The sequence below is a fragment of the Muscardinus avellanarius genome, assembly GCF_963383645.1.
Source record: "Muscardinus avellanarius genome assembly, chromosome: 8".
NCBI lineage: Eukaryota > Metazoa > Chordata > Mammalia > Rodentia > Gliridae > Muscardinus > Muscardinus avellanarius.
Window position 1 is genome coordinate 26,250,966 of NC_137794.1, and position 23,705 is coordinate 26,274,670.

Consider the following 23,705-nt stretch of genomic DNA (forward strand, 5'->3'; position numbering starts at 1 on the left):
ATGGGTGGAATAGAGGCTGTAAGAACTGAAAACCAAGGGTGTGGCTTGCATTTCAAACAGATGGAGAGGTCAGGGCATGAGGGAGCTGGGAAAGGGTGATGGCCTTGTGGGTCAGAGAGCATGGCATGCACTCCCACAGATGCGGCTGGAGATGTCTGCTAAATGTTGAGGAGAGACAGCCTTGCTTATCTCCCCATGGCGCAGGGTGACAGACCCATTGCACAGTCATCCACAAGAGCTTTGTCCAGGACTTGCTCCTAGTATTCTGCATAATTTTGTCCCCTTAAATTTACAGTACTATCAGAGTAAAAGTATGAATCCGGTCCAGAATACAGCCTTTAACCCATCAGAATTCTGAGCATAGGATTCTGACTGCGCTTAGAAAATATGCACCAAAGACAGGCAAGCACAGGCTGACAGCGAGGGCTGGTGATGGATGACATCAATTTTGAAGCCTTTCCTCCTTCACCTTCCAGGTTATAGATGTCAGTGGCTTTTTTTTTTTCTCCTTTAAGCCTCCTGTTTCAAACTACATCCTTTCATGGCAATCACAGGCATCATTTTATATAACTATAGAAAATGAGTCACTTTATAATAAAGTAGCATTTTAAGTCTTGTGGTCTACTACAGGTCTAATTCAATTCAGTTGGTTGCTCAGGAAATAAAAACTTTAAAAGACGGTTATACTGAGCCAGGCATGGTGGTGACACCTGATACTCCCAATACTTGGAAGACTGAGAAAGGAGGATCACAGATTCGAGGCCAGTCTCAGCAAGTTAGTGAGGCCCTTGGGGAATTAGTGAGATCCTATTTCAAAATTAAAAATAAAATGGGGCTGAAGGTGTAGATGTACAATGTCCCTGGGTTCAATCCCAAGTAACACACACACACACACACACACACACACACACACACACACACACACACTCTAGTTATACTCAAAGCTAATAAATGTCCTGTTCTTATCAGCAGATCCCAGTATTCAGCCCAGTACGTGGCACTGAGTACAGGGGATGTATATATGTCTATTAAATAAGGGGACAGAGAGGTAACAAAGTGGACTAGAATGAGCATTTCTTTTTTCTTTTTCTTTTGTGGTCCTGGGGATTGAGACCAGAGGCATTCTATCTTTGAGCTACACCCCCAGCCCTATTTTTTCATTCTTTATTTTGAATCAAGGTCTCATTAGGTAGCCGAAGCTGGCTATGAGCCTGCGATCTTGTCTCAGCCACCCAAGCACTTGGAATGAGCATTTTTTGATCACTTTCAAAATCAATTTCCACTTTAACTAGACAAAGAGCCTATTTTGAATGTTTAAGGACATTTCGCCTGCTGAGTGTGGTATGATCTAGGGTTTTATACAAACTAGTCTTGAAGGCCTCTTCCTTGGAGGGCCCTGTTAGAACGGCGCCCTGACGGCAGCTGGGCGGACCCGGCAGTGCCTCTGCCCTACTCCCCACCTGCCATGTCGATGGCGAACGGCCGGTCTGCCCTCCAGCCGGTGTACCAGCCCACGACTCTTCCGTTTTCCACCAATGGACGTTCGTAGCGTCGCCCACCAACCAGGCCCACTGGCCAGACTGAGACCTTGCGTGTGGTTCGCATCTATAAAAGAAGGAAAGAGGGTTCAAGTTTTCTTAGGAGAAAGGAGGGGAGAAAGAAATGTGATCCACACCGAAGGGACAGGAGGAGGTGGTGGTACAGATGTCAACAGCTGAAGATGTTCCAACCGAATCCTTCTGCTGCTAAGCTGCTGCCCCAGTTCACCCTGGTCTGGCGCTCAGTGCCGAGGGCCGTTGTAGTCAATACCAATTTAGATGGTGGCTCAAGGCTTAAGAGAAATGAAGTAGGTGTCAATACCTGAACGTCACTTATTAAGAGCTAAGTTGTGACTTTTAGATATTTTCTATTTGTTTCAAAGTTGGATCTTCTAAGCAATAATTCATATCTGCTAGAACAAGAAGGTTTAATTCCCCTACAGGAAACTTCTCAACTCAGTAAAAGCAAACATTTCACTCACAGGAGCCTCGGGAGTGTCCTGCTTCCACGACTAATAAATTTATTGCTATAGATACATAGAAATGTTGGCTGGTGACATTAATGATGGGATTTAGATACTGAACAGACAACAGGCATCCTCCAAGTGACACGAATAAATCCACACCCTAAAGACAAGCCTGCCTCCCAAGGGCACTTGGGACAAACAGGAGGGGATATGGCTGATGCAGGTGGTGGGCACGGTCGGTCCTCTCCCGCACACACCATCATGTACAGCTGAGCACGGCTGAACACAGCTCTCAACTGAAAGGGACTTGCCGGATTTCTTTAAGGGCAAGCTTGCTGATTTCAGGCAACATTTTTAGGGCAAACCACCAGCATCACCCTTTCTCCATGCAAGGGCACCTGGGTGCAAATTAGCAGAAGACATCCCTTCCTGGGCAGACACACCTCATGCTGGAGCCCATGACTGGCCACCATGAGCAAGTCCTGTTGAGGTAACGAGACGTTCAACACCAACGCTTAGCCTTTGATTTGCTATAAAATGAACTAGGTCATATCAGTTAACCAAAGGTTAAAATACTGATTATCACTTCTTTATGAAAAGAAAAAAGTGTCATACTGGAAAAGATTTTCAAATATGATTAGAAATGGAACTTAGGCCAGGCGTGGTGGTGCATGCTTGTCATCCCAGCATCTGGGAGGCTGAGACAGGAGGACTGCAGTTCACAGACAGCCTCAGCTACTACTTAGTGATGCCCTTTATAACTCAGTGAGACACTGTTTCCAAGAAAAGAATAAAAAATAGAGCTGGGGTGTAGCTCAGAGGAAGAACGCCCTTGGGTTCCATCCCCAGTACCACAAAAAAAAAAAAAAAGTCGGGCATGGTGGCACACACTTGTAATCCCAGCATTCAGGAGGCTGAAACTGGAGGATCACAGTTCACAGACAGCCTCAGCTACTTAGTGAGGCCTTTCACAACTTAGTGAGACCCTGTCTCAAAATAAAGAATAAAAAATAGGACACGGGGTATAGCTCAGAGGTAGAATGCCCCTGGGTTCCATCCCCAGACCTGAAAATAAATAAATAAATAAATCAAAAAAGAAAGAAATTAAACTTAGGCCTTTTTTTTTTTTTGAGGTACTGGGGATTGAACCTAGGGGCAATCTACCTCCAAGCTACATCCCAGCTCTATTTTTTATAACTTATTTTGAAAGAAGTTCTCACTAAATTGCAGAGGGCCTCACTGAGTAGCTGAGGCTGTCTGTGAACCTGGATCCTCCTGTCTCAGCCTCCCAAGTCCTGGGATCCCAAGCATACACCACCACGCCTGGTGGAAGGCATGCTTTTATAGTATCACTTTCTCAATAAATTGATTATGAATGCTTTGTGCTAGCTCATATTTATATTATGATTATTTTATATATTTTTTATTTATTATTTTTTTTGTAATCATACATCACTTTGGAATACAAGACTTGAGAGGATATACAAGCACATATCATCCAATAAGCCCTCACCCAATCCCCATCCCATTCCCTCCCCCTCCCTCGATCCCATGCGTAATTGGTAATTATCTTTGATATATTTGTTTACACACCTCATGAGTTTTAAAGAGATTTCATCCTCGCCCATCCCCCTCCCTCTGATTGATCACCTTAATAGCTTCTCAATAGGGCCCTTTCTACTACTCGACCTCCTCCTGTTACCCCTTTCCTCCTAGTTCTTGCTAATTAGGGGAAATATCTGGATTTTATTTTCTGTGCTACTTCTAGGTGCATGTCACATTGCAAGTTCCGATCCCACTCTTGACGGCCCCAGTAGTGGCCTGACCACTCAGGGAACTCTTAACCCAACCTCGCTGGGTCCAGCACCAGCTTTGCCTCATGGGTGGCCCTGATCCTGGCCTTGCTGCCCCCCCCCCAGAACTAACCCCTCGGCTGGCTCTGCTCCCAGCCTCAGAGGCCCCAGCATCAGCCTAGCCTCACAACAGGCTCCAATCCCGGCCTCGCTGACCCTGGTACCGGCCTAACCGCTCGGCAGGCTCCTATCCTGGTCTCGCATGTCCCAGCTCCATCCTTGCCTCACGGCAGTTTCCAATCCCGGCCTCGCTGGCCCTGGCGCTGGCCTTACCCCTTGGCATAGTCGGATCCCAGCCTCGGAGGTCCCAGCACCAGTCTTGCCTCACGGCAGGCTCCAATCCCAACCTTGCTGGCCCCGGCACCGGCCTAACCCCTTGGCTGGTGCCGATCCCTGCCTCAGAGGCCTCAGTAGCGGCTTTGTCTCGCAGCAGGCTCCGAACCCGACCTGGTTGGCCCCGGCACTGACCTCACCCCTCAGCAGGCTCCAATCCCAGCCTTGGAGGTCACAGCACTGTCCATACCTCAAGGCAGGCTCCAATCCCAGCCTCGCTGGCCCCGGCACCAGTCTAACCCCTTGGCAGGCTCCTATTCAGGCCTTGGAGGCCCTGGCACCAGCCTTGCCTCACAGCAGGCTCTGATCCCTGCCTTTATGGCCCTGGCATTGGCCTAACCCCTCCGCAGGCTCCAATCCCGGCCTCTGAGGCCTCAGCACCGGCCTTGCCTTGCAGGAGGCTTTGATCCCGGCCTCGCTGGCTCCGGCACTGGCCTAACACATCAGCTGGCTCTGATCCCAACCTCGGAGGCCCCAGCACCAGGCTTGTCTCACGGCAGGCTCTGATCCCAGCCTCGCTGGCCCCAGCACCACCCTAAACCTTTGGCAGGCTCCGAACCTGGCCTCGGAGGCCCCAGCACTGGCCTTGCCTCACGGCATGCTCCGATCTCAACCTCCCTGGCCCCAGCACCAACCTAATCCCTCGGCAGGCTCCAATTCCAGCCTCGGAGGCCCCATCACCTGCCTTGCCTCACGGGAGGCTCCGATCCAGCCCCCTCTTCACCCAGCAGGTTGTCCCACGTTCCCGAGGGTGCGTGGTAGTAGTATTCTGCCTCTGAGGTAATTTCTTCAAAAGTTCCAGGTGTATTACATCAGATCTCTGCCTCTCCTGAGTACTTGCCGCTGTCAATGCGGCTGCCTCCACCATTTCAAATCTTTCCCAAGCTCTTTTCCTATACTGCACAATGTCCAGTGTTCCAAAGCATGCACGACGGTAGCATTTGACCTTTGGGGTAATTTCTTCAGAGGATCAGGGTGGGTTGGATCAGATGTCTGCCTTTCCCAAAGACAAGTCTCCACCGCCATCTCGGCCACTGCTGCCGCCACCACCTTCCTCCTAGGTCTCCGCTAGACTCTGTCCTTACAGGTGATGTCCAGGATTCTTAAAGATGTAGAGAAGCCTCAGTCCTCCTTTGCGGGGAATTTTCCCAAAAGTTCCAGTTCAGATGTATATGTTTTGTCTGCATCTCAAATATTCTAGCTGCCGCCTCGGCCATCTTAACCCCTCTCAAATATTTTTATTTTTTCTTTTCCCTTTTTTTCTTTTTTTAAAAAAGAGAAGAGAGTATTGTGGTTTGGGGAGGATGTGGATTCAGGCACTCAGTAACGATGGAATTTTTTTTTCATTCTGGGTATGTGGGGTGGGGGTCGCTTAAGGGTGCCCCGCCCATACCCGCCCACGTGCCTAGGGTCGGGGCCAGGCGGCCCGGACCTCAGGGTCCTTCCTGGTGGGCAGGGGGTCGCCTAAGGGTGCCCCGGCAGCACGTGCCCATCCGCCCAGGGTCGGGGCCAGGCGGCCCGGACCTCAGGCTATATTATGATTATTTTTTAAATAAAAAGCTCTACTGAGCCTGGCATAGTGTTATATTCCTATAATCCCAATACTTAGGAGGCTGAAACAAGAGTGTCACAGGTTTGGGCCAGTCTTAGTAACTTAGGACCCTGTTGGCCCTCAGCAACACAATAAGACCCTTTTCCAAAAATAATAAAATAGGGATAGGAATAGGGATATAGCCCAGAGGTAGAATGCCCCTATGTTAAGTCCCCAGTATGGCCCCAACTCCCCCAAACAACAACAAAAATAACAGCAACAGCAACAGCAACAGCAACAGCAGCAGCAGCCTGAGAAAGGACTGTTTGCAAGGTGACCCTTGAATAGTGTCTGGGAACTTGGATTTTAACATACTTTCTACAGTGATTAGATTGGTTTGCCTGCCTAGGGCACTGAACAACTGCTTTGCTTTTTAGAATCTGAAATTTTGGTGGGCAAATTGTGCCTGTGTGGCCAGCCCCCAGCTCAACCCACCCTGAACTCTTCATGTAATGAGGTTTCCGGGGGCTACATCTGTGCTGCTGGAGGGAAAGGTGAGCGCCATGGGCGAGCACAGGAAGCCTGCGTCTGGGTTCCTCTAGACTCTGCCCGACATCCCCTCATGGATTCACCTGTGCATTCTGTCACTGTAGTAAATCTTAGCTGTGAGAACAACTATTTTCTGAGTGCTGCGAGTCCTGGTAAATTACCAACATGTAAGTGGTCCTTCTACATTCCTATCAATGGGATGAGAGTTCCAGTTCCTCTACATCTCCATTGACACTCAGCGCAGTGGCTCTTTAATTTTAGCAATCATAATCAGTATCGATAGCAGCAACTGTGCTTTTAATTTGCATTGTTCAGCCGGGCTTGGTGGTGCATACTTGTAATCACAGCATTACAAGCTGAGAGGCTGAGACAGGAGGATCACAGTTCCTGGTCAGCCTTAGCTACTTAGCAACTCAGTGAGACCCTGTTTCAAAATAAAGAATAAAAATAGGGCTGGGGGTGTAGCTTGGAGGTAGAATGCCCCTGGGTTCCATCCCCAATACTGCAATAATAATAATAATCGCATTGTTCTTATGACTAGTGATGCTATCTCTCTACATGCTCATTGATTGCATCTACATCTCTTCTCTGGTGAAGTCTGTTTAAAAATCCCTCACCCCCTTTAACACTGGTTATCTCTTATTAGTGAGATTTCAGAGTTACTTGTATGCTCTGTATATAAATATTTTTACCAGATAGATGATTTATAAATATTTTTTCCTGTCCATGGATCATCTACTTACCCTTCTAATAGTATCTTTTGAGCAGAAATTTCATGCTGATGAAGTCGAGTCTTTCAACTTGTTTTTCTATAGGTCATGCTTTTGGGAATGTGTCCAAAATATCTTTGCCTAATCTAAGGTCACAGCTTTCTTTTTTTCCTTCCTTCCTTTCTAGAAGTATTTAAAGACGCTTTTTTAGCTTACAATCCTTTTTCAGTTAACTTTCATATATGGCATGAATAGTTGGTTAAAGCTCTTTTTTCCTTCCTTTTAATCTATTTCTTCTAACTTTATTTAACAGTTCTGGAACAAGTGACCTGCCTTTGAACCTGTGCCAAATTCATTGTGCATCTACATATGGGTTTATTTCTGGAAGCTTTATTGGGGTTCATTGCCCATTTGGTGTCATGATGCCAATACCACACTGCCGTGGCTTACCCAGGCTTTCTCAGTCTTCTATTTGGGTGGTGTTACTCCTGTAACTTTGTCCTTCATTTCCAGAGTGTCTTGGCTGGCCCAGGTCCTTTCATGTCCAGATGAATCTCACAGTTTGTCAAAACTGACTGAGATTGAACTGAATCTATGTATCAATTTGGTGAGAATGACAACTTACCAATATTGATCACCAGGCATGGTGGCACCTGGCTATAATCCCAGTACTTGAGAGGCTAAGATAGGAGAACTTGAGGTTCATGACCAACCTCAACAATTTAGTAAGACTTTTAGCAATTTTGTGTAGCCCTGTTTTAAAATAAAAAGGTCTGGGAGTGTAGCTCAAAGGTAGAATGATCCTGGGTTCAATCTCCAGTAACAAAAATGAATGAATGAATGAATGAATGAATGAAAGAAAATGTATAGTTATGAGATCACTAGGAAGGGAACAATTATAGCCATAGGAATAAAGCATGTTTTGTGGTGGGCTTTTCATTTAAGGTGAGCCATGAAAGGCATGTGGGCTTTGTCCCACAGAGTGGAGCCTACCCTAGGGTCCTAAGAAATGGTGAATCAAAGAAGCAGAACTTCACAGACTTTGTTTGCATGCTGCAAATTTCTCAAATACAGGCAATGTGGAGGAATTATGTTTCCAGGGATGCTAAATCTTAAAAAGTTTGTCGTATAAGCAGTTAACAACTTTGTGTGTGTGTGTGTGTGTGTGTGTGGTCCTGGGGTTGGGAACCAGGGGCTTCTACCTCCGGGCTACACCCCCTGACCTATTTTATATTTTATTTGGAAACAGGGTCTCACTAAGTTGCTGAGAGCCTCACTAAGTAGCCGAGGCTGGCTTCCAACCTGCGAGATCCTCCTGTCTCCGCCTCCCAAGCGCGGGGATCACAAGCGTGCGTCACCATGCCCAGCTTAGTTAACAACTTTTAAGGTCCAGACACCTCATCCTCTGTGCAGTGCCCTGAGATTTACCACAGAGGCTTCACCACAGGATGAAAGGCGCCGCCCCTCAGCACAGGACCACCGTCCTTTACAGAGTGCCAGACATTTCAAAGGGAAAGAGCGCAGCTATTTACAGACTGCCTTCCTCCCTCGGGCCTCTCCCTTGTCCTTCTCACTCAACTCTGTTCTTTGAGATTCCTTGGCAGCTACTTTCTTTGCTGAGAGGAGAAAATGTTACAGTGACTATTACTAAGTACACGTCCCCTTGCTTAAGGAAGATGCTCTCTGTAGAAACTTTGTTACTTAACATAATATAGCAGTTACATAACAGCCACACTGCATGGGCTAGGTGTGAGTTCCAATATATATATAATTTTTTTGTGTGTGTGTGGTACTGAGTGTGGAACCCAGGGGCTTTTCTACCTCCAGGCTACACTCCCAGACCTTTTTTATATTTTATTTGGAAACAGGGTCTCACTAAGTTGCTGAGAGCCTCACTGAGTAGCTGAGGCTGGCTTCGAACCTGTGCGATCCTCCTGTCTCAGCCTCCCAAGCGTGGGGATTACAAGCGTGCGCCACCACACCTGGCTGTGAGTTCCAATCTAAAAGAAATAAAGGGACTACTGCTGAAAGGATGCAGCTCACATATTTATGAGAGTTACATGACTAGCAGGTCGCCCCCCGCCCCCAGGTGTCTCCTCTATGTAACACCCAAAGCCAATTCTGGCACTTAGTCCCCTTGCTAAGACCTCCAACTAAATGAGCAGGGCTTGCCTAGCAGTGCTGACCATCCACCAGCTCACGGCCAGAGTAGTCCGCATAACACCCAGTGGCTGGAAAGGACACACAAGAGCAGGGTGTGCTAGTGTACTCAGGAGGCTGAGACAGGAGGCTTGCGGGTTTAAGGCCAGGCTCAGCAATTTAGAGAGACCCTTAGCAACTTAGTGAGACCCTGTCTGAAAAAAAAAAAAAATGAAAAAGGCTGGGGGTATAGCCTGGAAACAGAATAATGCCCACAGCTTCAGTACACCACACACACACACACACACACACACACACACACACACACACACACGGGACAGGTGGCATACCTGCACACTCCTGCCCGCTGCATGCCACTCCAACTACCGCAGGGTGAGGGGCCTGTTCCTCCCAAGCCATCTCTAGGAGAGGGTGGCCGAGGGCTACAGTGCACTCCTCATCCCGGCCCCTCCTAGCACCACTCAGGCATCTGTGGGCGCGTTCTCTTCCTGCAGCTCTAAGCTGTGTCCCGTTGGTCCCTCCTGGGGAGAGATGGTAACACTTAGAGGACTTCACAGAGGCCATCCTGAGGATGCCCCAGAGGAAAACAGAAACGGCAGCAAATGCCATTAGCTCCCTTCAGGACCTGCCACTGGTTGAAATCACATTTTATGTTCTCCAAAGGGAAAGAAAGTTCTTGATCTCCTGAAATTTAAAATGTTTAAGCAACCTCAAGGAGTGGAGTTACAATTAAGAACGTGCCACTCTATACCTTTTATTTTTGTGGTACCGGGGATTAATTGAACCCAGGGGCATTCTGCCTCTGAGTTACACCCAGCTCTATTTGTTATTCTTTATTTTGAAACAGGGTGTCACTGTCACTAAGTTGCAGAGAGCCTCACTAAGTAGCTGAGGCTGATCACCAATTGTGATCCTCCTGTCTCAGCCTCCCAAGACTAGGATTACAAGCAGGTGCCACCACGGTCAGCTCTATACCCTGTTTTTTAAGCTAGCAAGCACGCATGCACACACACACACACACACACACACACACACACACACACATACACACACACCACCACCACCACCACCACCACCACCACCACCACCACCACCACCACCACCTCCAATGAGATCCAATGAAATAAAGTCACAAAGGAAAGATCACTGCAAACACAAGGAAGATTCAAACTCAGAAGTGACGGCCTGGAAATGAGGGTCCTTTCCCGTTTCATTGTTCAAAAACACCCGCTACTTCCCAACACAGCGCTGCCCTGACACCCGACACACCCTTGGCTTCTCTTCAGAGCCTGCTTCAGTTCTGTTCTTTCTTGCGCCTGCCTCCTAGTGAGCTCACTATTTCCTTCTTAGTTGTCACTCATCTCAAAGCCACTCCTTCCACCCCTGTTCTTTGCATAACTCTATGCTGTCTGGCTTTTTTTTTTCTATCTCAATTTCCATACAGTGCCATTTCCACAGCATGGGGTGTGTATGTGTGTGTGTGTGTGTGTGTGTGTGTGTGTGTGTGTGTGTGCGCGCGCGCGCATGCACATGTGCATGCATGGGTATTACTAGAGATTACACCCAGGGGCATTCTGTCTCTGAGCTACACCCCAATCCTATCTTATTTTTTATTTTGAAATATAGTCTTGCTAAGTTACTGAGGCTGGCCTTGAACCTGTGATTCTCCTGTCTCAGCCTCCCAAATACTGGGGCTACAGGTGCACACCAGTGTGCCCAGATCAGTAGAAACTTTTGGGGTGCATAAGCAAATTATTTGAGAAGCTAAGGTCTCTACAAAGCAGAACTGTCCCTGGCGCTATGTTCATAACCTTCTCCTATGTCACTGGGTAGAAGCTGAGTCTGACTGTCCTTCTACGCCTCCTTTGTTCTTACAATAAACGTCTATCACACACCTAACGATGCCCAGCCCTTGCTAGATCTTGAGCAAGGCACACAGGGTCTTTGTCTCATGGAGCCAACAGTCTGGGAGAAAAAAAGCAGTGAAACAACTAATTGCAAAATTAGTCACTTTTTATCTGGTAAGGACTGTGTGGGAAATGGCATGATGGGTGGATGGTACAGAAAACCTGACCTGATGGGGAAGTGTTAGGGTTTCCCTGAGCAGAATAGCAGAACTAAGTCTAAGTCACAAATAGCACTGACCGCTGTGATTCTGGAACACTAAACACCTTTCAGGAAGAAAGGCACTGAAGGGCCGCCAGCCCTCTGCAGAAGGATTTCATGGTTTCTCCTGCATTCCCTAAGAAAGACGATCCATTTAGGAGGGCTGACTTCGGGAGTCTGGTTCTTCCAACTGGAGTGAGAATTTACATGTCAAGCGGAGGCTAGAATGTTCCATGCACTAATTCATTAGAGCTGGAGATGTCAGTGTGGACGCCGTAGTTGAATACAGATGGAGGTTGGTAGATCTGTTGCTAGATGTGTCTCCATGCACACGTTTCCTCTCCACCAGCAGAGCAGCCTAGAAGCAATGCCACACCAGGAGTAATGAGCACCCGGCACAGGCCTTGACCTAATACCCGCCTCCAACAGAAGAATCCAGACCCACTTGGAGAACTTCCTGATTTTAAGATTGGGGCAGAAAATACATAAGATGACACTGGAGTGTCCTACAGAGCCAGAAAGAAAGGAAGTACTCAAACAGAAAACCAGAAAGCAAAATCCCCATCAACGGGAACAACAAAGGCACACACAGGTCACTGACTGCTCCCAACTGTCAAGGATGAAACAATTCCAACAAAAAAATTAAGCAGTCTTGAATTATAACCCAAACTACAAAATAAGTATCCACAAGTTCACACTGAGACAAACAAGTGATTGAATAAATAAGTGGGGAGCAGACAAAGCTCCCATTCAGAATTACAACTCTATATTGATACCTTCCCACCCCAAGAAGTAGAGCATGCCTCCCCACGCGCTAGGTGTGGGATGCACGGAGCACAGGACGGCATGAGGAAGGGGGAGCGCCTGCACAGGGAAGAAGCCTGGATGTCCTACCGGTAGACGATCAAGGTTAACATCAACAGTGATAAATCATGTTGATAGTCTGTACCCTTGATATAATGCAATGAGAATGACACTTTATCTCTGCACTCTTTTCTAATACTATCCTATTATAAAAAGAAGCCAAGGGTACTTAGAGAACGTCTGATTCTAGGACTGTGAGAAGCCTGGATCAGCTTGTAATATGAGAAAACAGGGACGTACCAAAAACAGCCTGGTGTGGTGGCTTACTCCTAATTCCAGCACTTGGGAGGCCGAGCAGGAGGGTCACAGATTCAAAGTCAGCCTCAGCAACTTAGTGAGGCTCTCAGTTACTTAGCAAGACCCTATTTTCAAATAAAAAATAAGTCTGAGCTTGTAACCTAGAGTTAGAAGACCCCTTGGTTATATCCCTAGTACCAAAAAAATATAATAATAACAAACCAAAACAAAAAATCCCAAACAAAATCCTTAAAGAAGCCCATATTAACTGAAATTGTTTCTAAATGCAAACGGTGGAACAACACACCAACAAAACTAACATGGACAGTACGAGCCCTTGACACACCTTGTGCATGGCGCTTGGCCCCTCTGGTCTCCTCCCAAATCCATAACCACAATCTAATCATGAAGAAAGCCTCAGATTCCAACAGAGGGGAATACTACAACATGACTGACCGGCACTCAAAATTGCCAACGTCGTTGAAAACAAAGAAAATCTGAGAAGCTGTCACAGTCAAAAGGAGCCTAAAGAGACAGGAGAATCGAGTGTGACATGGAATACTGGATGGGTCCTCGGAGAGAGTTGGGCACTGGGAACTGGGCACCGTGCTGCACATTTGGGAGGCTGAGCCAGGAGGATTGCAGGCTCAAGAATAGGGTCAGCAATTTAGAAGACCCCTTTGCAACTTAGCAACGCCTATTTCCAAAAAAAAAAAAAAAAAAAGCTGAGGGTGTAGTTTGGAGGTAGAATGCCCCTGGGTTCAATCCCTAGTCCTCCCTCCCCATACACACACACACACACACACACACACACACACACACACACACACATATACCATACTAATACTAGTACCATACTAATGGATATGGAATACATGGAAACTCCTTAGTATCTTCTCAATTTTTCTGTAAATCTAAATAAAGTCCATAATTATTTTTAAAGAAGATTCATTTTACAAGTGCCTATGGTAACCCTTCCCTCTCTACTTCCTCCTATTGTGTACAACTTATTCTCCAGTCTAGAGTCAATTTCTCATTTACTTCTACACTATTATTTATTGTGCAGACTAGAGGTTGTAAGCTGGAGCATTGTGCAGCCATATCTGGCCCCAGAGGAGAGTCTGACCTGGCTTACACAGAGCCAGGCCAGAATTCCAATTTAAAACAGAGTTTTGTGTTTTAAACTGAGTTGTGTTAAAATCCAAATATTTCTAGTGTCTGAAAATCCAGAAAATTTGACCAGCATCCCACTATGGTGCCAGCCCCTGGCATGCCCATGGCCCCTTCAGCAATGCTGGCCTTGCCTGTCGCCACAGTGCCCACACTGTCCCCATCTCAGCCAGTGCGACTCAGCATGCCAATCCCCCTTCACCACCAGCCTATGCAGGAAACTGAAAAAGAGGCCATATGGGCCAGGCATTTTAAGAAGGCAGGGAGGTAGTGGTGTTCATATGGAAATAAGGAATGTTGCATTTAAGATGCAAAATATGTGTATAAAAATGTACTATTAGACATAACCCAGAACAAGAGCCATGAGAAATACATGGGAAAGAGACATGAATAAAAACATTAGTAAATGAAAATAAGCCATGTTGAAATTAGTCTTTAGATCTTACTATGAATAAGTAATGCTGCCTACACAGCTTACACAAGAATAGCTTAGCTTGATGGGACTGCTTTAAGACATGGATTTGTCAATGCTGGTGCAGACTGTCTGATAGAGCTCTGCCTATTATAAAACTATATTAATCAAGATTGTAGGACTAGTGTAAAAAACAGATACATAAGTGGGGTAGATTAAAGAATTTTTTCTTATATATATATTTTCCTGTACTGGGGATGGAACCCAGGGACACTGTACCTCTGAGCTATACCCCCAGCTCTATTTTTTAGTCTTTTTATTTTTTTGAAACAGGATCTCACTGAGTTGCGAAGGGCTTTGCTAAGTAGCTGAGGCTGTCTGCGAATTACAATCCCCTGGTCTCCTCCTCCCGAAAGCTGATATTACAAGCATGCACCACCGTGCCCAGCATCTTATATATGTATTTTTATTGGTGCGTTATAGTCTCACATCATAGTGTAGATAATGTTGACAATTGCATATATTCACGCAGTACTTGTGCCTTTCCATTTCCCTCCCTCTGAATACCAAGTGTCCAGTATAACAATGTTACATTCACATGTATACACATAGCCACTACCTGTGAGGTAGCATTTCCTCCTCTCCTCCCCTTCTTCCCCGGCTCCACAGAGGATTTCCTCCATTATCTGGAGTCCCTCTGGTATCCCAAATACTTCCTAGCTCAAGCATATTAGAGAAAAATAGGTTCCTTCTCTTTCAGTGCTTGTCTGATCTCACTTAACATAATGTTCTATGGATCTTTCCATTTTCTTATGAATGACATTATTTTGTTATTCTTTATTGTTGAGTAGAATCCCACTGCATGTATTTCTCATAATTTCCTGTGCTTTGGTGGTCTTGTTGAGGAAGTTACTACCTGTGCCTCTATGTTGGAGTGTTGAGCTTATGCCCCCCTCTAATAGCTTCACAGTCTCTGGTCTGATTTCTAAGTCTTTGATTCATCTTGAGTTGATTGCTGTGAAGGGTGAGAGGTAAGGATTTAGTTCCATCTTTCTACAAATGGATAGCCGGTTCTCCCAGAACCATTTGTTGAAAAGGCTGTCTTTTCCTCAGCATATGAATTTGGTCCCTTTGTTGAAGATCAACTGACTACAAGTGTTTGGATTTGTTTCTATCTTCTATTCTGTTCCATTGGTCTGTGGGCTGTTTTGTGCATATATCATGCCGTGGCGCCCAACGTGGGGCGCCACTTGCCGGGGTCCAGCCCTAGCAGGAGTTGGGGTTTGTGTGGTTGGTGAGAGAAGAGTTGAGGTCATGAGAGAAGACACTGACACATGAGATCAGATGCTTCTCTAACTTTATATAGGACTTGTTACAATTTTTATGCTTCCTTTCTTGGCAGGATATACAAACCAAGCAGAAAACTTTAAGGATAAAAAAAATCTTTAACAACCTTCACGGCAGGGCACCAGACATTTAATAAATCACAGAAAGTATGTTTTGCCTCATATCATAGGGTCAACTTGAACTTAGTCGTATATTTTGGCCCAGACTTTGTCCTTGGAAAAAAGATCCTTGATGACTGAGTCTCCCACATGCCGCTGCCCATCTGTTTTAGTAATAATGCTTATATATAAAATTTTAATAATGCATTTTAATCCAAATAATTTCAAAATAATTCTTTTAAGGGGGAGAGGCTAGTCTTTCTCGCGGGGGACTCAAGCCTTTACAAGTCCCCTGGCCGAGCCTTTGCTCGAGGCTTGCATGAGATGCTGTAGCACTTTCCATTTCCCAAGGTCGTCTTCAATTTCTTTGTTTTATAATTTTCATTGTAGATGTCTTTTACATCTTTGGTTAAGTTTATTCCTAGGTATTTTACTGGTTTTGAGGTTATTGTAAATTGTTTTCTGTTTTTCCGTCTTTGTGAATTCACTGTTGGCATATAGAAAAGCTACTGATTTCTTTAGGTTGATTTTTTCTCTAGTGCAGGGTTAGTATTCATGAATATTTTTTTAAAGATTCTGCTTATCTTAAAACATCTTTTATTCCATCAATTTTAAATAATAACCTTGCTGGATATAACAGTTTTGATTGGAAGTTGTTTTCTTCCAGGGTCTGGATTACTTCATACCAGTCCCTCCTGGCATTCATGACTTGGGTTGTAAAGTCTGGAGTGAATTTTATTGTTTTGGCCCTGAATGTCACCTATTCTTTTGTTCTCACTGCTTTTAAGATTCTTTCCTTAGCCTCTCTGTTAGTCATTTAAACTATTACATGGCATAGGGAGGTCCTTCTTTGATCCTGTTGTAACAGTGTTCTGTATGTCTCCTATACATGGATGTCCAAGTCTTTTTCCATGTTTGGAAATTCTCTGAATTTCTCTGAAGAGATTACGGATACCCTTGGGCTATGCCTCTCTCCCTTCTTCAATGCCTTTTATCCACAAATTAGGCCATTTCATATTGTCCCATAGTTGTTGGGTGTTTAGGTTCTGTTATTGTAATGTCTTCTGTACATAGTTGACTTGTAGAATATTCATTTGTTTTTGTTTTGTTTTGTTTTGTTTTTGGTGGTACTGAGGATGGAACCCTTCTACCTCTGGGCTATACTCCCAGACCTATTTTATATATTTTTTATTTGGAAACAGGGTCTCTTAAGCCAGTAAGGCTGGCTTCAAACCTGCATGACCCTCCTGTCTCCACCTCCCAAGCGCAGGGATTACAAGTGTGTGCCACCATGCTCAGCATTCATTCGGTTTTGAATTAACTGTCTTCTAATAATAATATTCTGTTTTCCATTTCACCTAATCTTCCTGATTTCTTTCTAATGATGTCTTTAGTTCATTTATTTACTCCATTTCATTCTAGGCCTCTTTCTGATTCTTAACATCTCAATTTCCTTTTTAATTTACTGTACACTTACTGGGAGGCCTTTCATCATAATGAAAATCAGGATTTGGAATTCTCCTTCTTGCATTTCTTGTAGGTCAATATTCATGATTTCCCTGTTTAAGTCGTGGGGATTATTTCCTCACTGTTCCTCATTCTCATATTTTCAGAATTCTCAGGTTTGTGTTTCTGTTGTCTTGGTATCTTCTTTCTTTTCGGGTCTGGGGATAGAACCCAGGGGCATCTGACCTCTGAGCTATACCCTCTGCCCTATTTTTTATTCTTTATTTTGAAACAGGGTTTAAGTTGCAAAGGGACTCACTAAGTAGCTGAGGCCGTCTGCAAACCATGATCCTCTGGTCTCAGCCTCCCGAATGCTGGGATTACAAGCATGTGCACCACGTCTGGCTATCTTGATATCTTCTTTCGGTTTGTGAGCTGTTATTGATAGGTGCTGAAACAGATTGCTGTTGAAAGAGATGGTTCCAGCTGACACTAACACTTTGATATTAACCCTGAAGACTATGTCTATTATCAGCCTGCTGTTGTTCTACCTGGAGATCATCAATACTGAGTTCTTCTGGGGTTCCTTCTGCCTGCTGCTATGGTGGCATTGATGGGTTTCAGGTGTTAAGGTCATGTATTCTGTCACTATGTTTATAATGAGTCAGCTCAGCTGTGTGGGGAGAAGAGTTTGTGATCTATGAGTTTTTTTAAACCTCGATGTGTGGGCTATTGAGCATTTCCTTCTATCAGCTGTGGTTAGTTAATCTTTAGTGTCTTGTTGTCCTTTCCTGTGGATCACCTCTCTGATCTTTTCTTAGCTGTAGGGATTTAGAAGTGACAGCAGGTTTATGCAAGGGGAAATAATGTTTTTTTTTTTTTTTTCCAATGGTGAGGGTTAGGTGATGGGGGAGGAGCTGTAGTGATTGGTTCAGGGATAGAGTAGAGGATATTATTGCATTAGTAAGAGTTTAAGTATAATAATATAGTGTCTGATTGGTATGAGAGACATTGAATAAATAGAATTCTTATAGTCAGTGTAAAGTATTTAGGTGTAGTGATATGAAATAGATTAAATATGAGGAGATATAGAAAGAAAAAGTTTTGAAGAAAGAGAAAGATTATAAACAGAATGGGAAAGGGAGCAAAGCAACATGTAGAAAACCAACAAGAACAATAGCAAATAAAAACAAAACAAAACAAAATATACACTTACAACAATGAAAAAAAACCCCAATACTTCAAAAGACATAAAGAGCTGACTTGACCTTTGCAGTCCTCCTGGGTCTGCATGGGTACTTTCAGCCATTTAATGTCTGCTCACTTTAGTAGGTTCTGGAGCATGTTCTAATAGCTCTCACTTTCTCAGTAACCTATTGTCAGTTTGTGGACCCTCTTTTGGGTTTCCTGCAAAGTGTGGAACCCTGTGCTGGAGTCTCTCTGTCAGAGCCAGTGCAGAGGTATTTGTGCCCCTCTCACCTCCCACCACTTTATGCTCAGTTCTCAGGACAGCTGGTGTCACTGTAAATAAGTCCCGTGTAAGCACAGGGTTCTGCACTTTCCAGCCCTGAGCCTAAGCCTCCCTACCCACACTGAAGGGTGTCCAGTATAATTTTAGAGCCTGTGCAGGTACTGTGTCTTGGGTACTATGGGCTTACAGAGGTAGGTTATAACCTGACCACCTCAAGGGTGGACAGCCAAATCTTATCCCACCGGGATCCTTGGGGCTGTCCTGGGTGGTTGGAGGCTGTGAAACGCAGTTACCTTACTGTCCTTTGGGCCTGGGTCCCTGGAAGGCACAGTGTGCTGCTGCAGGTGCAGGATTCTGGTGAGCACACAGGCTGTTGGATCCCCTCCCTCCCCCCGCCTGTCCCTGAAATGTGGTGCTGGTTGCCTAAGATGTTGGAGTTCTGCTGCTGTTTACTTCACCTCAAGTCCCACGCTTCCTTGAGGAGGATTTCTTGGGGCTGCGGAACTGGCGGGGGTGGTTCATGTGAGCAGCCCAAGATGGTGTGGGCCTCCGCAGCAGTGGTGCTCACCAGGTCAGTTGCGCGCTCAGGCTCTTTGCTATCTTGTGTTCTGACTACTGGATTTTGTTCCGCCACAGTTCCCATTTCTGTGTTTTCATTCCTATGTATCTTTGCTGCTTTTCTTGTCAAGGAAGTACCTTCTCAGTAGTTAATTTTTGTTTGTTACAGCTACTAACACGGGCTGCATCCACAGCTGCCATTTTTCAGTTGTTTTCGATGGAAGAATTTAGAAATACTTCCTATTATGTACAGTCTGGTGATGATGATGATGATGATGATGATGATGATGGCGGCGGCAGTACTGGGGATTGAACCCAGGGGCCTTCTACCTCTGAGCTACACCATTAACCTTATTTTTTTTTATCCTTTTTTTTGAAACACAGTCTCATTAAGTTGTGGAGGGCCTCACTACATAGCTGAGGCTGTCCATGAACCTGGGATCCTCCTAAGAACTAGGATTACAAGTGTGTACCTCCACACCCGACTGCCATCTGATTTTTGAGAAGATGCCACAAAATGGCAATGCAATGTGGGGGAGGATACAACCACGTGAAGGGCAAAAAATGGGTGTGGAGAGAGGGGGACCCCTGTTTACAGTTGGTAGAATATGAACTAGGAGAACCATTATGGAAAACTGTGGAGATTCTTCAAGATATTTAAAGAAACAGAATTACTATTATGATCCCACAATCCTACTAGTGGGTATACAGCCAAAGGATATGAGATCAGTATGTTTAAAATAATTCCCCTGTCCACTGTAGCATTACTCATAATAGCCAAAATATGAAATAAAACTAAATGTCTACCAATGGACAAATGGACAACAAGAATAGGATGGTCATACTTTCCCTCAGATATCCCCACACACATATCTGGAAAAAGAGTAGAACTCCACTGTTATCCATAGAACTCTATAGGTCAAAAAAATAAAGATAATCCAAATTTTTTTGTAGTACTAGAAATAGAACCCAGGAGCATTCTAACTCTGAGCTATACTCCCAGCCCTATTTTTTAGTCTTTTTATTTTTTTTGAAACAGTCTCAATGAGTTGCAAAAGGGCCTCACTAAGTAGCAGAGGCTGTCCACAAACTGTGATTCTCCTGTCTCAGCCTCTTAAATGCTGGGATTACAAGTGTGTGCCACCATGCCTAGCTGAAGACAACCCAATTTAAAAAATGGGCAAAAGATCTGAACAAACATTTCAAAGACACAAAGCGATCACACAAAAAGATGCTTTATAGAAGTCACTGTGGAAATGGAATGAAAACCATAGTAAGATACCTTATACCATGACTAACCCACTAGAATGACTAAAATTAAAAGACCAACAATACTAAGAGTGGATGAAGATGTGAAACAACTAGGTCCCTTGTTGGAAGGAGTTAAAAAAAATCCACCCCTCAAAACTATACTTTACTTTGGAAATGAAAATTTGGCAGCTTACTATAAAGTTGAGAAACAACAATCCTGCTCCAAGGTCGTATGTAAAGAGAACGAAAAAGCATGTGTCTACACAAAAACTTGTACCTAAATGACCACAGAAGTCATATTCTTAATAACTACAAGCTAAAAACATTCCAAAAGTACTTTTGGTGGGGTGGGGGTGGGCTAAAGCCATAGGAAGAAAAATGTGATGTATGTGTCCAATATGTACTATTTTGTTTTTGTTTTGCAAGAAGAGTTGAACTCTTTTTGATAACAAGAGTAAGTGGAGGAAAATGAAAAAGAGTACATCAATTTATAAAGAGATAAACTGTGATACACACATGATGGGGTGTGTCTATATAGCGCCTAAGGAGATTCGGCCTACGGCCTAAGGCAAAACTTTAAGTAAAGTGATTCAGCAAAAAAGGGGCAAAGATGGCGCCTGGAGGAAGCTAGGAAGGCGTGGTTTCCCCATTCATTATGGGTGGGGAGACTGAGCGGTTTTTCCCTTTCTACCTTTAAAGGAGCTTCCTGCACACATGAATGGCTCATGTACTGGCCTGGGATTGGCTGTAAACTACGTGCTAGTGATCTTTATCCCGGATAGGCTAGGCTATTTCTCATGGAAATTCCCCTCGTGGTTTGGTGCTATATAATATGAGTGCTTGGAGAGAAATAAATGAGATCTTGCTTGACTTGACTCCTGGCTCGTGGGTTTGTGTTCGAGTCGTCGGTACTCATCATCTCGCCAAGCCCCATCAGCTGTCGGGCTGCATTCCCGACACACACATGAAAGGATTACTACTCAGCAACAAAATAATACATATTTATGTCTTTAACAGTACCGATGAGTTTCAAAAATATAATGCTACATGTTACATAATTCTCCTTGTGTGAATTTCTACTAGGTAGACTAATCCATTCTGGTAGAGCGCAGACCAGAATACACTGGGCTGAGAATTGCAAAAAGGGACAGTCACAAGGGTGCATGAGGTTGTAAGAATGCAGAAAATTCTACACTTAAAATGAGTGCATTTTAGTTCAGGTAAATTACATTATCAATAAAGTTGACTTAAAAGCAAAATAATTAGAAGTTTCAATATGAACTCATGATTAAAGAGCCCAGAAAATTACTCCAATAGCAATGAAACACCTAATATCCAGCTCTCAGTTTGTAAATACTATTCTCCATTAAAAGAACCAGGGCTCCTTGGAGAAAGGGCTGATTCTAGGTCTGACATAGGTGAAGTGCAAGAGGAGCCTAGAACACCTTAGTAAAAAAAAAGAAAGTAAAAAAGAAAAAAACAATGACATGCTCAAAGACAAACAAAAACAAGGTCAACGGAAACAGAAGCTGGTCTGAAGAGTTCCTGGCCAATCTGAGCATTAACAGGAGTGATGTCTATGGATTAAACGACACTAGGGGCTGGGGGAGGGACCCACAAGTCTATGATGACAGGGGGCGTGAATAGTAGTACTAATAGGTGCTATTCTTGCATAGAAATATCTGGGAAATAAGATATTCGCATTGCCTCAAAGTACCACCCCAAGGGTTCCTTATTAATTACAAGAGGAAATGTGCTTCCACAGTGAGAGATCTGGCCCTTACTCCCTGAACCAAGTGGTTGAGCTTGGCATCATTAGCAGGAGGAAGACATCAGCGTATGCCATACGCACCCAAACAGGTTTGCTCTTACTATACTTATAGGAAACAGATCACTGCTGGGGAGCCTAAGCAGCCAAGTGTGTGTGTGTGTGTGTGTGTGTGTGTGTGTGTGTGTGTGTGTGTGTACACTTGTCGCAGTCAAAACTATGAATATTTAAATTTCTGTTTTCCTCAGGGTTTCTAGGAAATTAGAAACTGTTATATAAAGCAATCCCAGCATAGGATCATACTTGTATATTATATAACAATGATTGTCATACACTGAGGAAGAAGAGAATAGGGTGACTAGGTCCCCCAACCCACATGAGCCTCTGTCTTGCTATGAATGTTAAAATACATTCCTTCTAAAAACAAGTCAGAGCCGGGCATAGTGGCACACACTTGTAATCCCAATACTTGGGAGGCAGAGACAGGAGGATTGCAGGTTGGCGGCCTACCTCAGCAACCTCCTGAGAGCTGGGGGTGTGGCTTGGAGGTAGAATGCCCGCGGGTTCAATCCCTAAAACATGCTTTGGTGGCACACACACACACACACACACACACACACACACACACACCTGATGAGCTTTATCATTTTCTTGTGTCTATTGGTCTGCATATTTTAGTAAAATTTTGTGTCTATTAAAAATATGAATATAATTTAACCAGGTGCATACCTGTACTTGGGAGGCTGAGACAGGAGGATAATGGGTTCAAGGACAGTCTCAGCAATGTAGTGAGGCCCTGTTTCAAAATAAAAAACAAAAAGAGCTGGGGTAGCTCAGAGGTAGAATACCCTTGGGTTTAATCGTGTGTGTGTGTGTGTGTGTGTGTGTGTGTGTGTGTGTGTGTGTAGTATTTTAATCCATAGATGTCACTTTTTAATTCTCAGATTGTTTACAGAGTGGCCAGAAACCCTTGAAACCACCTTCTGTCTCCATTGACCTTGTTCCTGTCTATCTTTGAGCATTTCATTGCCTTTTAAAAATCTCTATATAGAAATGTAATTAACTAATTGTCAATAACTATGTTGATCTTTATGTATCAAAATGAAAAATTTCATATAAAATTAAACTATATATAGGTTTGCAGAAAACTTCTAGAAATTACCATGTCTAACATATTCCAGTAGTCTAAACTGTCACCCACTTTAAATTTGATTCTCTGCTACTATGCATTACTCATAGTGTTTCAAAGACCCTGTGTTCTTTAATGGCAGAGGGCATGTCACTTCTGGGGCAGGGCTTCCAGCTTATACATAATGGTAGTATCTGTCCAACTATGTATACACAATGCACTGAGTCTGGGGACCTGGGAATCTTAGCAATGTCAGGTGGCTGGGTTCATTAATTCACCAGTCTTTTCATGTAATAGGCAAACTTAGATACAAAAAAACAATCTATACTCAGAGAAGTTATAAATTTGAATGCAATAGTGCCTTTCCTTCTTAAACAAATCAGTCTGGTCTCAAAATGTCTTGTGGTACTGTGTGTGCATTTGCATGTGTAAGTGTGTGCAGGCAGAGGGATGGGCATGTGTTGCGTTGCTCAACTCCTTCTCATCACTGTACAAAAGATGGGAGAGTTCACTCCAAGGGCAGTAACCTTGGCTACCATCGATCTAGTTTCCTGAACCAATAGGGACCCAGAGACCTCTGTTCCAGTTTTTTCAGTAATATAATCATGTGAGGAAACTAGAATTGTCTCATTACTGTTTCCTAATTTGTCTGTATGAAAATGAACTCCACGCCTTTTATTCTTTAGGGGGGTCTCTATAGCACTTAG

General features: G+C 44.3%; 1 protein-coding gene across 1 annotated transcript in view; it reads right to left on the reverse strand.

Moving 5' to 3' along the window:
• B3GAT2 (beta-1,3-glucuronyltransferase 2) overlaps positions 1-23,705 on the reverse strand; it is a gene marked incomplete at both ends in the record, with an annotated part of 79,696 nt that overhangs the window by 31,324 nt on the left and 24,667 nt on the right. Inside the window, one exon of the mRNA XM_080700276.1 lies at positions 1,461-1,605. Coding sequence (XP_080556402.1) covers positions 1,461-1,605 — 145 coding nt within the window. The remainder of the gene's footprint in view (positions 1-1,460; positions 1,606-23,705) is intronic.